This window comes from Chrysoperla carnea, chromosome 2 (genome assembly GCF_905475395.1).
Source record: "Chrysoperla carnea chromosome 2, inChrCarn1.1, whole genome shotgun sequence".
In the NCBI taxonomy this organism is placed as follows: Eukaryota; Metazoa; Arthropoda; class Insecta; order Neuroptera; family Chrysopidae; genus Chrysoperla; species Chrysoperla carnea.
Genome location: NC_058338.1, coordinates 78,391,656 through 78,408,415, shown reverse-complemented (window position 1 = coordinate 78,408,415; position 16,760 = coordinate 78,391,656). Strand labels below are relative to the sequence as shown.

The following is a 16,760-nucleotide window of genomic DNA, read 5'->3' as shown; positions in this document are numbered from 1 at the left end:
TGGGATAGCGATTGCAATTTGCTAGACTAATTCTGTTAGAATTCGGGGCTGGGGGTAAGTTTTAGAAACTCTTTCAATTTCAAATCAAAGCGTAAGTTGTTGGTGGTGAATGTTCCAAAAGATCGAAGAAACACAAAAAAGTATATTAAACATCTACGGATCAAAAGTGAAGAATGTCTCAGCTTCGGATCGTCTTCGCCTCGAGCGACAATGAACATGAGATCTGAGACAATCTTTACTTGCTCTCGTGGTGGTACTATTTTTCTGTTCGACGATGGTGGAAAGAGGTTACACTTTCCACCCGCAGTCGAGTAAATAATGCATTTCTTTAATCGGCGCTGCCAAAAGTTTTCAACATGTTCCGGCTTATTAATTCGACTACTCCCAGTTCTATAAGAATTCATAATCAATTCTTTTGTTACCTGTCATTGGGTAACTTACTTTTATAGATAACTAGCAGATACCCGCCCGCTTTGTTGTTCAATTTCAACTTTAAAAACAAAGACTACCGTGTATATATATAGCCCTCACTTATCCTCCTTTTTGTTCACAATTTTATGGATTTTAATTTTCTATCAATGAAATAATTTTTAAAATTGATTAAGTATTTAATAAAAAAAGGGCGAATATCAACTTCGATGCAAATCATCCCCAAAATAACTTTTTATCTCTTTTTAATCCGGCTAAGCGATGAGTTTCAATAAAATACGAAACGCGTCTTCCATCAATGAATGTTTATGAAAAAATTTGAAGTAGATTGGACCAAGGAATCACGTTGTCCCATAAAAAAAATTATCCCCGTTTTTCAACCCCTTAGGGGTTGAATTTCAGAAAATCCTTGTTTATCGAATGCCTGTGTCATATAAAGAACACACCCTCTAAGTTTCAGGTCTCTACGCGTAGCGGCTTAGGCTGTGCGTTGATCCGTCAATCAATCAGTCATTCAGGACAAAACATTTTAATTGTATAGATTAAATGACATAATAATTACTATTAATTTTCTTTGGATTTCCCTTGTAATTATTCAATTTCCTGTGTGCAAACAAAAACTTGTTCAAATTATTATAACTGTTTTGCTATTTTTTAATAACTAATTTTAACGGATTTATAATCAACATAAGAATATATTAAGGGGGTTGGCGCATTTAGAGAGTTGGTGCATTTTGTAACACAACTTGTCATAAAAAGATAGTTTGTTTTAAAAAAAAATAATTTTTCAAAAATTTCCAAAAGCTTTGTAGAAATATTCTAAAAATAAATATATAATTTAGTGCAGGCCTATGATTTGACAGAGCGGACTGATTAACAAAGTTTTGAGGACAAAAAAAAACTATGTATGTGAGCTTTTATGTATATATCTGTATTTTTTGGCGGTTCTGAATATTTTCATTGAAAAGTTTCAAATTTTCACCCATTTTTGAAATGACTATCGAATACCACGTGTGGCCCCAGCTCTATGAAATGTACGTAGAATCAATTTTAAGAACATAGTGACTGATTTTGTGATGTATTTTCATTGGTTTTAGAAATGTCAGCGATAATTATGATTCATATTATGTAAACATATTAATTGTATATTCATGCGGTCACTTATATACACTTGCAATCAAAGTGCTTTTAGTCCAGTATGAGATGGCTAACGTTAACGAAAATCAAAAGTTAATATTCAATTTTTGCTCAAATTCTTAAGTTTGATTCGACAGTACACTGTAATTTTACATACCACAAAAATACCAATTTGAATGTCCGCGAATAAAGTGTTTTAATGTATTTTTTTCATTTCGTTAACTAAGATATACGTATATCACACCAGCTATGAATCAATAAAAACTGACATAGACACACAGACCGCACACTATACAATACTTTATACATTGCCTTAATGTCGTGTCAACCTTAAAGCGATAATTTTTTGATTATTTATTATTACTGAAAGGGTGCTTAAACAATTAGTTAGGTTAGTTGTTGTATATTCGATAATTTATTTAGTTTGGATAATTATATTCGATCCTACGAAAACCACGCCGACCTATACTGGATTAAATAACTGGCATTTTTAGATAACTTTTATATCATACTATTAATGCTGATTAATCAATGTTTATCAATAAACATTTTTATTTGAAAATATAGGGCCAGGGCCAGGAGTAATATATTTGATAGTATTGTTGTCCAAGTCGTGTCTAATAATTTTTTTCTACGAAACTTTTCATAGTCAAGGATTTTTCTTTCGTGGCCTAAGTGTCCCTCACCCATGTTATTATCGAAGGGAAACGTTGTTGCAATCAACAAATTTCACATAAAACGAAAATTTATACTTTTTATTTTTTACGGTATCTACTGCTTAAAAAAATGCGTAGTACCAATATGGCGGTTTCGACATGGCCGGACTAAATACTAATGAAGCAAAATGAACTGATCATAAATTTTCAATGAAATACTAGTAATTTTTAGTATTAGTTGTATGATTATGAACGAAGTATTGAAATAAAATTATTAATTTTTTTTTTTGTAACTGCTTGGAAAGTGTGTAGTACCAATATGGCGTACTAAATAACGTTTTAGTCAATGTTACTGCATCTCCTCTTTTATAAAACCTCTTTGGTCTCACCCCAAGACAGCCACTCTAACCTAACCTAAACTAACCTATGGAAACTGATTAAAATATAGTGAAAAAAATTTTATGCTCAAAATTGATTAAAAAGACTATGTAGCACCTTTAGCAAGGCATTTTTAGCAAAAGTACGTTTTATTTGACAATAATTAAAAAATAATATTTTTAGTTATATTCGTTTTCAAACCCAATTAATTCATTTTCTTCTTCAATTTTTTTAATTTCTTCTGTTTTTGAGCTACTCTTTTTATCTTATCTATGCTTGCTTTTGTTTGCACGTAACTGGGAAACTACTTGCTCCTTTTTTTCTCTTTTACCTTAACGTATCTTAATTCTACGTACCGTTATTTTGTTCATAAGCATATTATAGAATACTTGAACTTTGTTTTGTTACAAAAAAGGCCCAACAAAACCTGACACATAAACAAAAAGCTTTGAGAATGATTTTAATAAAAAAAAAAACCAGCAAATATGAATCATAATTATTTAAGTAAATATTTCTAGTAAATAATACACAAACCTTCCTCTTTAATATCCAATATAAATCTTTACTTAATGCTTTAAAACAAACAGTAAACATAAATTGAATGACATGGTAAATCGAGAGCGGCAAAAAAAATACATGCATTCTTAAGAGCAAGTAGATTTCGGCTTACAAAACAGGCGGAGGGGGGGGGCGAAGTTGCATTAAAAAAACAATTTTCAATGCAAAACAAAAAAGTTGAGTTTTCTGACTTTTGGCCAGAAATATGATATAAATACTCCACTGTGCGTCGTACAGACCTTTTAGGGACACCTTAAATATTATGATAATAAAAAATGACATTTTGTTCATATGAAGTAATATGATTTTCAATTTGATTTACAGATGAGCCAGCATGATAAGTACTGCGGAAAATCAGCAGCAAACAGCGATAACGGAAAACAGTACACAAAATCCAAGTGCAGACGTTCAACACTACTTATATATGTTCCCATTAGCATCAGGCCAACCGTCTACATCCGTTGTAGATGGACAAATACCACGAAGACATATTCGTAGCATGAGCCATGGCGGTGGTGTTCCAACAATCACAAGCACCAATAGCAGCAACGTCAGTGGCCAGACAAATGTCGGAAGTGGTGGTAGTGTTAGTGGGCGACCCTCAGTTCTTAAAGGTGGACGGGGTCACCAACGTGCCCTATCACATGGACAAGTCGTCCAAGTACAAATTGTTGAGAGTGGTATAAAATCCGGACATAGCCGTGGTGGTTCCCGAACAAATTTTGAATTGCCACCAGGCCATCGAGATGTAGAAGATTCAACAAATAGTACCGCACGAATATCGTTAAGTAAAGGACATTCGCGGCAAGCATCGCGATCGGAATCTATATACACGTTACGTCGTTCCGAAGTGCCTACAATATGGCATCGATTTTTTTGTTTTTTATTACGGAAATCACCAAGTGCCGATTGTGATGATCGTGGTTATCGGACTGTTGTACCAAATCATATAGTACCGCCAAAAACACCGCGTAAAGAGCATCCAAATGGTGCACGCGTTAATAATCGTATACGAACAACTAAATATACGCTGTTATCATTTTTGCCACGTAATTTGTTAGAACAATTTCATCGTGTTGCTAATTTATATTTTATATTTATTGTGTTGTTAAATTGGTTCCCAGCAATAAACGCTTTCGGTAAAGAAATTGCTATGATACCAGTGATGCTTGTTTTGGGTGTTACAGCTGTTAAAGATTTGTTTGAGGATCGTCGCCGACATGCTAGTGATAAAAGGATTAATAATTCAACGTGTCGAATTTATAAAAGGTTGGTGTAGTTATTTTTTATTTTTTATTATTTTTTATCTATATAAATAATTTATTCCGAATTGCATGGAAAATTTTTTGCAATTTGAATCTCGTCATTTTTGTTTTCCATAAATAAATCAATATTTTAAGCAGAGAAATGCTTCATTGAAAAAACAATTCTTAATATCAACCGATATGAGATTGTCTCAACAACATCGTGAGATCAAATATGGCGAATGGGGCCACGAATGTGATACAGATACTGTACAGGGTTGAGTGGGTTGACACAAACGCATGAGTTGTTTGTATGAAAGTAAGATACTGTCTAACAAACACATATTGTTGTTTTGAAATGCAACATAGTTTTAAACAATCTTATAAATATTATAATAAAATACTCATGTGATTGTCACAACTACATGAACTGGTTTATTAGGTTTATTTAAAAAAAAATTAGATTTCCTCGAACCAAATTTGAATCAGCGACATAAGGTTTACTATTGATTTTAGTGTCTTAAGTCGACCGCTGTACCAACTGCGCTAGCGATGGTTTGTAAATATTTACAAACAAAATATGCTATATATTTAAAAATGATCAATAAATTTATTTCAAACTGTGTAAGTTAGTAACAACAATCTTCATGTAGTTGATACAATCACAAATAGACTAGACATGACTGGTATGTGTTCGTGATAACCAAATCCTATATTTAATGTAAACGCAAATAAATTTTTTAAAAATTCATCGGTTAGCTTTATTTACTCGATTATATATTCCAACTAAGTACAATTTCATTTTCCATAATTAAAATGCATGACTTTAAACTAAAATCAATCTTTTTCATAGAAGTAATGATTTTGTTTATTTAACTTCAGTGATTTTGTATCAATGAATTCATATTTTAAATTCAATCCTATTCTATTGTAAATACAAATATTAAGCTGTACATGTTCCAATCATTATAAAATTGTTTGTAAGTATTTTACTTTATTTCAATATGAAACGGCCAACTTCGGGATGAGGTTGTCATTATTTTAATTTTTTTTTCAGTGTATGTTTATGTAGTCAAAATAGTTACCAAGCCTGAAACATTTTTATATTATAATGATTTTCCTCAAGTTCGATACAATAAAAACTCCTTTGGGTAAATTATTTGAAAACTTTGATATATTTTAATGTTTAACAAAGGTACATTTAACTTTCATGTATACATCAATATTGACTTTTTAAATCATCACAATTACTTAATAGTACAATGAAACTAAATATTTAAAAGGAAAAAAGTGTTGCACCTTTGAAATTTTCCACAGTTGTTTATTATATTGTAAATACTTATCAAAAAATCGACCTTCAAGGGAAGGGGGGGGGGCTAACTCCCTTTTTTGAGGAATAGTTGTGGGTTTTAATCAGTTTGTAAAAAATTACAAATGTTTTAACTATGCATCAAAAAAAAGTTCAAATAAAAGTTCTAGCTGATTTTATTTTTTTTTCGATTTTCTAGCTTCAAAATTGACTAAGATATGCCAATTTTTAAATGGTAACATTTTTGCTCATTCAATCAAATGAAAAAGGACCCATCTTGTAAACCGTTAGAAATAGAACAAAAGTTTAAATGTAAACGTTATTCTTTATAAAAACTAATAAAATCGATTTAGCCTATGTCTCTAATATATGTATAACTAGATTCATACCCGCCCATCTTCACTGGGCGGGTATGAATCTATATACACAGTTTTCAATTTTGTTAAATGTAAAATAGTCATAATTCATGTTGGCCATGATTTGTTTTTGACATTAACTATTTTAAATTCTTACAGAATTCTTTAATTTCTGTAAACATTTAAAAAAATGGTAGATGTCAAATTAAATTAAATTTTTTTATTTTTTAAAAATATATCCTTATAAATTGTAGTTTATGTGTTATTCTGATATATCAGCGATATTGCTGTACAATTTAGTTGAAATCCATTCGCTAGTTTTAGCGTTAAAGCGTAACAAACAAACAAACATGGTTACTTTTACATTTATAATATATAGGGATCAGTAGTTTTAAATGCGTATTTCTTGGTGTATTTTAATTTTAATTACACTTTTTGTCATCTCTTTTACGATATTTTCATATTTTGTTAAGAAATGCAAAAAAATATTCCCTATTGTTTATTTTCACTCATTTTCCAGACATTTTATAGAAATTAGCAATATTTTTTTTTACACGCTTCTATATATCTATTAATTGTAATTCTGTGCGATATGCTATTTCAATTTATAACAATAGTTGTGTTTATATGGAATTAAAATTAAATAATATGAAATGCATTTATCAGTATAATAAATTAATGGTCACGAAACAAATAACTATTATGTTGTCTAAACTGATTGTTCTGTGTTCTGTCCACACTTCACTACATGACAATTTATCACGATTTTAGCTTTAATAGAAATGAAACTTAAGTGATAAGTAAGGGGGGCTTCTTAAATATACATATATTCATTTTATTATTTGTAAAGAGGGAATGCATTTTGATTCTTGTATTTATACAGAGTGCTCCGTAATTAGAGAGCATTTTTTTTATATAGGATAAAAATATTGCCACGATAGTTACACTAATTTGAAAGTAATTATTCCGTGAAACTATTATTTAATAATATTACAGGTATGAAACTTAAGACTTTGCTTGGCAATGTAATGAAGTAAGTATTTACGGTAAAATTTTCAAGCAAAAATATTCGCAAATTTATCCATAATTACTAAAATCGTGAATTCAACAACGTATCCCCCAAAATTTGAGATTTTCATGAGAATTCCGATGCCGTTTATTGCAATCAATGTACAAGTTGCAAAATAGGGTATTGTACTATATTTTAAAAAGTACTTCAAAATGTTGATTTTGCTAATAAAAAGCCACCAAAAATTTATTTCGGCAATATACACAAGCTTTCTTGCCAAAAACTTAAATTAAATTTTAAACCTTTCTTAAACTGTCAAAAATGCGGGCATCCAATTTGATGACGTATTATTGGTATCATTATACGAAATAACACAAATAAGTTTGACAGATATATTCATATCTGATTATAATAAATATAAATACTTATTATCTATGGATATATTCTACCCAGCTGTCTACACTGAACTAACTGATGGTCTATGGTTCATACCGATATGACATCACAGCAGGGGTTGCCCGCGTTTTAGGTCACGTGATATACAGTTTAAAAATTACGATTTTTACTTTTAATATTTTAAAAGAAAAATGTGCTTTTATGACTCGAAATCAGAATATTTAAGTATATTTTTACATAAATTTTAACTTTTATAATTTATTTTTGACTAACGATAATACCCTATTGTTTAGATCGGTTAAGTGGGTTAAAAAATTAATAATTAAATTTTTTTTAAATTATCGAAATATAGAGTACATTTGATTTTTTGAGACTAATAAGATAGTTCTAAAAAAATTCAACTCAATAAATGACGGTTTGAACTAATTATTTAATAATTTAATTTAAAAAAAAAAAAATGTAGTAATTATTTTGAAACGGAACCATCCTAATTTTGTTACGTATCAAACGTATCAGTTACGTCATTTCAGAGCTCTTGGAAATTTGAGAAGTTTTTGAATTTCGTATTTAACCATTTTTTTCTCTACGAAGATTTTCATAGCTGAAGATTCCGTTTCAGAGATCCGAAAATTTTGTAACTGTACGGCAAGCTTTTAATTGATGATCTTCATTGAAGAGGATGGGGATTCTTATTCAAATAAAAAAATAATTAAATAGAAAATGGGAAAGTAATATTTTATCCGATATTCAGCAAGTCGAGGTATTTTTAGCATTTTTGATTCAACTGTCTTCTTATTAACCCCGATTAATAAAGAGGGATGTTATAAGTTTAACGTGCTTGTTTGTCTATCTGTGGCATAGAAGCTCCTAAGTGGGCGAACCGATTTTGATTTGCTTGTTTGTTTGAAAGGTAATTTGATCAAGCTTGTTCTTAGCTATGTTTTAAATGCTAGTTTAGGGTTCCGCCCTCAAAAGATTTTGTGTCGGGGATTTCTTTAAATTTTTAATTTATAATTTTTGAATATCATCTTCAAAGAATATTTATCGTGCAGGAAAAGTTATTAGACGTAATATTAACAACAGATATCCCACTTGGTTCTAGACCCATAAATTGTCATAATGAAAAATTGCATTTTAGTTTTATTTTCAGTAAATTAATAATAAAATATGTTTTGTTATTAATTGTTAAATATTTTTTTAAAAATTTTTCAAAGTTTATTCAACTTTTGATCCGATACAATCTTTTTAATATAATATGCACATATAGTCAGTTGAGTCTAGTTCATAGTATTTCATAGTTCACAGTGCTATAGTAAAGTCGCTCTAGTTTACCACTAGTGTTGTGAAATACATAACGTATGCTCTTTTTCTCAGTCCCCAGTCAGTAAGTAGAAAAAGACTTATAACACTGTAATAGCACTATCTTTTTATTCAAGGTGGGACAGAAAAGTATGCGATTTTGAAAACGCTATAAAACAAAAATCTATCAGGTATTCCAAATTAAGAAAAATTACATTTGTATTTATATAAATGAAATTAGTTTAATACCCGCCCGCTTCACTGAGCTTAAAAGTAAAAACCACAGCTTTATTTATCATTTCCATCCTCTCTTGACATGCCTAGTTTTCTATTTTGCTGAATGTAAAATAGTCTTAATTCATTGAGTATGTCAGAGAAGTTGGGCATGATTGAATTCTTTAATTTATGATTCAAAATGATGATCATAGATCTAATCCATTTATAATCATCATTTTTATACCATGTATATATGAAATATACATAGTATATTAAGTTTCGTCCCAAGTTTGTAACGCTTAAAAATATTGATGCTACGAACAAAATTTTGGTATAGGTGTTCATAGAATCACCTACTTAATCCATTTCCGGCTGTCCGTCCGTCCGTCCGTCCGTCTGTGGACACGATAACTCAAAAACGAAAAAAGATATCGATCTGAAATTTTTACAGCGTACTCAGGACGTAAAAAGTGAGGTCAAGTTCGTAAATGAGCATCATAGGTCAATTGGGTCTTGGGTCCGTAGGACCCATCTTGTAAACCGTTAGAGATAGAACAAAAGTTTAAATGTAAAAAATGTTGCTTATAAAAAAATAAAAAACTTTTGTTTGAAACATTTTTTTGTAAACATCACTGTTTACCCACGAGGGCGTTAATTAGGTGCAAATTTTATAGTATGTATTAATATAGGAATATCAAAGTGAATATCTTTTGTTATTTACGTGACGTCAAAAAAAAACAAACGATTGCGCATCAACACTTGCGCATTATATGAGAATATCAGTTAAATATGTCAGATATATATGTATGTGAAATGTGACAGAGTTATCAACACTGCCTATACATGGTATTTCAACAATTAACTCAGTCAATTGTTTGTTTTCACTTGTTAACCATAAATTAAAGATTTCTGTAAAATTTAAAAAATGGTAAATGTCAGAATAAATATAATTTTTTTAATTTATCGTTATAAATTTTAGTTCATATGTTATTCTGATATATCAGCTCTATTGCTGTACAGTTTCATTAAAAACCAGTCGCTAGTTTTAGCGTGAAAGCATAACAAACAAACAAACAAACAAACATACTTACTTTCACATTTATAATATTAAGGCATATGAATTTGTATTTTTATGTTTGATCGAACAGAGTCCCATTAATCATAACATTTTGTTAGAATATATCCCCTTCAGGAACCATAATAATATTATTTTATTTCGAACAAAAAAGTTCTTTATAGAAAAGCAAGCCACTTTTAATGGGAAATTTGATTCTAAGAGTGCCTAGATCTCGCAGAAGACATAATAGAAAACAATTTTTGGGCAAAACTGTCCGTTTTTGCCGAAATTACGGTTTTCGGAAAAATGTTTCAAATAAAAAATGTTACCCTTTTAATCAATAACAACTTTCTAATTTAAAGTGTTCATCTATCTATTCGTTGTGTGCGAAGTCATGGTAGGGACAATAAAATCGATGCCAGCGCTTCCAGTGAAAAATTTTGGGGATATAGGAGGCTGTTATGACTAATTTGCAATTCTTTACATGTTAATGTTATAGAAAATGTCAAATTAAAATTATTGAAAAACACTACTTACTTAATTAAACTTAATGCATTATACATTGTGAAAATAAGAAATCAAATTGCACAAATATTATTTTTCAAATGTAAATTATCATAATTATTTATTTAAATTTGTGAGACAATAATATTAAATTTTCAATGTAAGTCATAACTGCAATCCAAACAACTATATATGCATTATCCATACAATTCTATAATTAATGTAGTGTATCGTTACCATGAAAACGCTTCCAATAAAACTCACGCACTGGGCGAATTACCAGGTATGGAATAGAGTGAGCTTTTCATTGAGCCTAAAAACCTGGGCCAAGTTAAATGTCTGCGTAAGATGTGTGCCTATAGACCCAACATTTTTTGCTTGAAGTAATTTTATCGATAAAACTTATTTTTCGAGTTTCGAGCATATGCCAACCTATAAAAAATATCCTGTAGATATTATAATAAAGAATACTGTAAATTTATAACTATTATATATTTTTTTAAATTTAAACTCAAAGTTTTCATTGTTTTCTACTCACCAAGGTGATAAGTCACCTTAAATGTATTTTAAAATGGTAAAAAACTAATTTAGAAAAGTTTGTGTTTTTGTTTTACAGCGTTTTCAAAATCGCACACTTCTCTGTTACTCCATGTACTTACAGTCAGTGTATTACACCGATACAAAAAAAAAAAAAACTATTTTATAATGATTCCCTTGTGGAAACTGTTTTAAATATTTAATTGATTACAAATATTTATTATTCAATTATTTAAGAAGTATTATATACACCTAAAATTTATAACACAAATAAACTCTGCCATACACATTACTAGTCGAGTATCCGACGGGATTTCCCTTCGGAAACACCTCAGGAACCGATTTTTTGTTTGTTTAAATGTAAAAGTTTTTAGGTAACATATTCTACCCATGCTTGCATTTTGTAATAATTTTTTAATTTTAAGTGAAGTTAGAATACTAATTTTAAGCAAACTTGGTTAGTTATTTTTCGATTTATTATTGCGGAGAATTGTCAAATTTAATAAATTATAGATAATTTTAACTTTATGCGATAAAGCAGAACTCTACAATAGGAAACATTTCAACTAAACCATTATTTTAGTAATTAATATCTTTTTAATTACTTAAAATTAATTAATTGTACAAATCCAGTGAGAGAAATTTCTAAAACGGAAATTCAAATTTTAAAACGACGTGACGTCATAGTATGTTGCTTGTCAGATTTGTTGACATGCTGTATGGTATTAATGACTTATATCATGTATGGCATTACATTGTGTTATATTATTCTGCGAATTTTTATGAGAAAACTTAATATTCTATGTTGTAAATTCATTTTCTTAAAGAGAAAATTATACATTGAACTGTCATCGATTGACAGGTCACATATTAATACGTCATCAACAGAAAGCACCAAAAGTCTGCCTTTAAATATCTCAAAATTATAATCTATTTAAAATATTTTTTTACACTTAATTACAGCATTTTTAAACATTATTTATATTTTGTGTATGTTATAACGGTGTAAACAATGAATTAAAAATATTTAAAAAAAATACATGAATATTTCCCATTATTGACGATTGATAGGTCTGAAATAACATATGCACTCTTATTTTGCATGATCAATTAATTTTAGTTCCCAAAAGCACTTTTCTTTTCCCAACTGAGGAAATATTTTATTTAGTCAAACTTCATAAAAAATCACACGCAAAAAATTACAACCAGTTTAAAGCAGCAATTCAATCTAGAAATTTATGAAAAATAATAAATATTTTGTCATCAATATATTGCTGATAAAAATAATTATAATTCATAAAATTTTCTTAAATATTCGATGATCTGCCTTTTATTCCCTGTAAAAACGAACTGAAAAAATATTTTGAAATTGTGTATTCTAGCATAAAAGTACATGTTGTAACAAGAAAATCGCACTTGAGTTTATCCGATTAGATTCCATTTTTTTTCCGATTTACTTACCCCCAATCCTCTCCCCAACTGCCATAAAGATTTGTCTGCCACTGTTTTTCCAATTTATAAAATATGGATGCTTGGAATTACCGTGGCCTCCAGGCGGTTAGGGTCCACTCCCTCCCCAGATTTCTACACTCTCCTCTTTTTCGAAAATTTCCGTTCTGTAATATCTATGCCCTATGAGAGAAAATGCTCCACATCGACTCATGAACTTATGTACTACGCGGCAGAAAATTCGGTTTTATGGATTTTTTGACGCGTCATATTATGGAATAAATATAAAATGAAATAAAATAAAAAATTATAAAAAATATAAATTTAGATCAGTGGAATCCATTATAATGTCAATATTGTTTCAATGGGTTTCATCTAAAATTTTAAATATAAATTTTAATAAATAGATCAATAAAATTGAGACATATTGATAGTTTGTCTGTCTGTCACGTTGTGTATTCTCCATACATTATTTCAATCAACATACATAAATATTACTTTTAGACATATTACAAAAACATTAGCCCAGACAATAAAGTGTGAACGTTTTTTAACGAATTGCCGAAGGAAATGGAGCTATTGTTTTTGTACTGATGATGGAAATTTGAAAAAATTTCATCAAATGTTCATCGATCCTTCCTAATAAATGTCAAAAATGACCATCGTTAAAAATTATATATATCAAATATTAATTACATATACATTTATGTATCTGTACCCTCTCTAGCGGTTGCAATTTACGTCCGATTTCATTAAAATTTGGTGTCAAGAAGATTTAGTATTTGGTGGGAAGGGAGGTGCACAAAGCACAAAATTTTGAATATTTTTGAAATAAATAAACAGTTTTAAGCAAAAAAGTACTCTTGTGATTTTTTCTCTATACGCTTAGTTTACTAATTAAAAATTCTTGAAAACTTAAAAATGCAATATTCGATTTTAAGAAAAATGTGTTCTTTGTCAATCTTTGACGAAATTCGCTTAGTTAACGCAGTTCCTGCGCTACGAACTTTTTGTGTATATAATTACCATAAAAATGAAAAATATTCCATTAATCGATAAAGATGACGGAGAACAATTTTAACAGAGCAGTCTTTTACCCTGAAAATTCAAAATCTAAAACATAACCAAATGGAATAATATGCGACAAATTGTCAAGGAAAGTATTCGAAGAACGTTATCTCCTTTGATAGTCAAGATACAATCTGGTACACGAACGAATCCAAAACCGAAACAAGTGTAGTTAAAGATTTTTCTGATAAGGCTAGTAGTTTTGTAGAAATTTGCAATAAATCATACGTTTTATTTAAGTTATGACTATTTTTCAATTGTTTACGATATAGTAAATGCCAAATAATGTTTAGTAATGTAATAAATTATACTGGTCATCAAAATTTGATTTTTTTTTGGCCACATTGATGCGATAGACATTTCTTACAGTTTTTCAGGATGCTGAATTTGGATTCGAATTCAGAATTTCTCTAATACATAAATATTTTAGCTAAAATAGGGACAAATCCGTTTTTTGGTTATATTCAAAATTCCGTAACACCATCGTGAAATTCTTTTTTCATATGAAAAATTGGAAGATTTCCTTTTCCTTCCCTCTTCCTTTAAAATACTTTTTGAATCATTCCGATATCCTGTTTGCTCTTCGAAAAATCATATGAGGTTTATTATAGTTAAAATACCTATACATTGTATTACTACTATATTTATATATTACCTATTTTATTTCTTGGAAAAAGATTTAAGAAAAATTGAAAATGGCTTTTGAGGGGGAATAAATGGTATTTTCTGATGGCATCATATTCACTGATGAAATATGACCTCGAATTAAGAAAAACTAATATTTTCCATGTTAAGGGACGAATTTCTCGACAACGTGACATGCTGAAGCAATTTTGCGCTCATATTCAAATACTTTTCAAAAAGTAAAATCATGCTTCTGTGGCAAAATTTGTGTTGACCAGTGATTTAAATTTCTTAGAAAATAGTATTAAATTTTCAATGTACACCATAATATACTAACCATAGACTTAAATGTTCATTCATAAAATTATATTAATAAAGTAGTGTGCGCCTTGACCATGGAAAGTCCTGAAATAAAACTCATGGGCGAATACATATTTTTTTAATAATATTTTTTTAATAATATGTAATTATAATATGTTTTAATTGTCGAAAGAAAAATTCTGCGTCCTTGCGATTAATTTTCCATTCATAGAATTGTTAATAGATTCGTACTCTACAATTATTAACTTAAATGAAAAATAATTATTTTCTGAATGCTCTTATAGGGAGGGTATTGCTCTATGAAATCAACTGAACCCTAAAAATATGCAGTGGAAAAATGTTATGAATATTTTATAAATGAATGACCTCTGTAGGGAATTTTTGAACAAAAATATATAATACATGTACAAGGTTGTAATAAAAACATAATAATTAATTTTTAAACTATAAACAATTTTCAAAAATATTTTTTTATTGAAACAAAAGAAAAATTTTGCTTTATAACATTGCTAAAATTTTTTTATTCATATTTATTTATTAAATATGAAACCATTCGGAAAATTTTTTTTAAAATTTTCTTAAGGGTGTACGAGCACCAAGGCAATTTTAAATAAAAAGTTTGATTTTTTTAATTTTATTATTATTCTTCTTTATTGAGATGGAAATCAAAAGTATACTTGACAATATAAGACGAAAAGTGAGAATAAAATTTTTCGATATCTGGAGTAATTTTCAAAATATCGAAAATAGAAATTTTTGTTTAATTACTTACTTTCGATATTTCAAAACCAAGGCAGGTATCGAAAAATTTTATTTTTATTTTTCGTCTACATTCATGAAGTTATAATAAAAAATATATCATGTTGAAAATAGGATACAAATAGTTTCAACTACGAGTCTAAACTTGAGTTGGCGCTCGTACTATCTTAATAATCAAACGGACCATATTTTATCGACTTTTGAATCGCAATCACTCCCAAAAAATCCAATAACTAAGGCACATTTTTTTAAAGTAAAAATCTTAAAAATTATAAAAAGTCGAATTCGTTTAATCGATTAAAAGAACCGCGTATCTCGCGGACAATAAACACTTTCCTGTGCATCATATATTAAAACACACATTATAAAGTGTGTCGCAATTAAGATGAAGACGCCCTCATATTTTCGTTATTTATAGGAATATCGATTCGAAAATTTGCGCAGTTCAGAAACCTGAACCTTTAACTCAACCTACTACAAATTCCAAATAGGGCAAATTCTTAAAATTTTGCTTAGCGCCAGAGATGGTTATAGATATCGAAAAAAATTATTCAAAAAAGTTGCTTAGAATATTTTTTTATGCCCATATATCGATTTTCACAACAAAATTCGCATTTTTAATTTTTCATTTTTTGGTCTTTACTCAAAATTGTTATAAATTTATTTTTTAATTTTATAACTATGGAATGTAAAAACTAGACAAATTGATAATTTTATAGTTTTATGTATTCACATATTTCGATAAACTTGTAATAATTTTGAGCTTAGACCAAAATAAAAAAAAAATTATAAATGCAAATTTTGTTATGAAAATCGGTATATGGGCATAAAAAAATATTCTAAGCAACTTTTTCTAATAATTTTTTTCGATATCTCTAGCCACCTCTTTCGCTAGACAAGATTTTAAGAATTTGGCCAATTTGTTTTGTGGTAGGCTGAGTTTAAGGTTCAAGTATCGGTTAAATATCTTAAAAATGTGATTCAACCCCCTGTATGACTGCTAAAATTTTCAAATCGATATCCCTATAAATGATGAAATTTTGAGGGTGTCTTCATCTCAAATATATCTGATATATAAATTGTGTTACAATTTAATTGTCCGCATTTCATTCTTGGTAAAAATCAATATATAAAATCAATAATTAATTATTAACTGAAAAATCGTCGAATATGCTATGATAATCAAGTTCATTTTGCCAGGAAAGTGTAGAATAGAAAATAGCTTAAAAAAATTCAAATTGTAAAAGCAATGGTAGAAGTAAATCAACCTTATTTACTTACGCCTATGCAAATAACATGAATTAATAAATCATAATAATTGGTAATAATAATGGGTCTATGACTCAATGATTAAGTCTAAACGCTTCATAAATTTATTAAAATATATATGTCTGCAAAATTCTTATAAAAATTTCTTTTAAGAATGCTCGTTGGAAAGTAAACTTTAACTAAAA

The 16,760-nt window shown here is 28.8% G+C and overlaps 1 protein-coding gene across 2 annotated transcripts in view; it reads left to right on the top strand.

Moving 5' to 3' along the window:
* LOC123293525 (phospholipid-transporting ATPase VB) overlaps positions 1-16,760 on the top strand; it is a 133,858-nt gene that overhangs the window by 1,177 nt on the left and 115,921 nt on the right. For both annotated transcript variants that reach the window (XM_044874377.1, XM_044874376.1), the window contains exon 2: positions 3,483-4,427. In XM_044874377.1, the coding sequence (XP_044730312.1) occupies positions 3,493-4,427 (935 nt within the window). In that variant the 5' untranslated portion in view covers positions 3,483-3,492. The remainder of the gene's footprint in view (positions 1-3,482; positions 4,428-16,760) is intronic.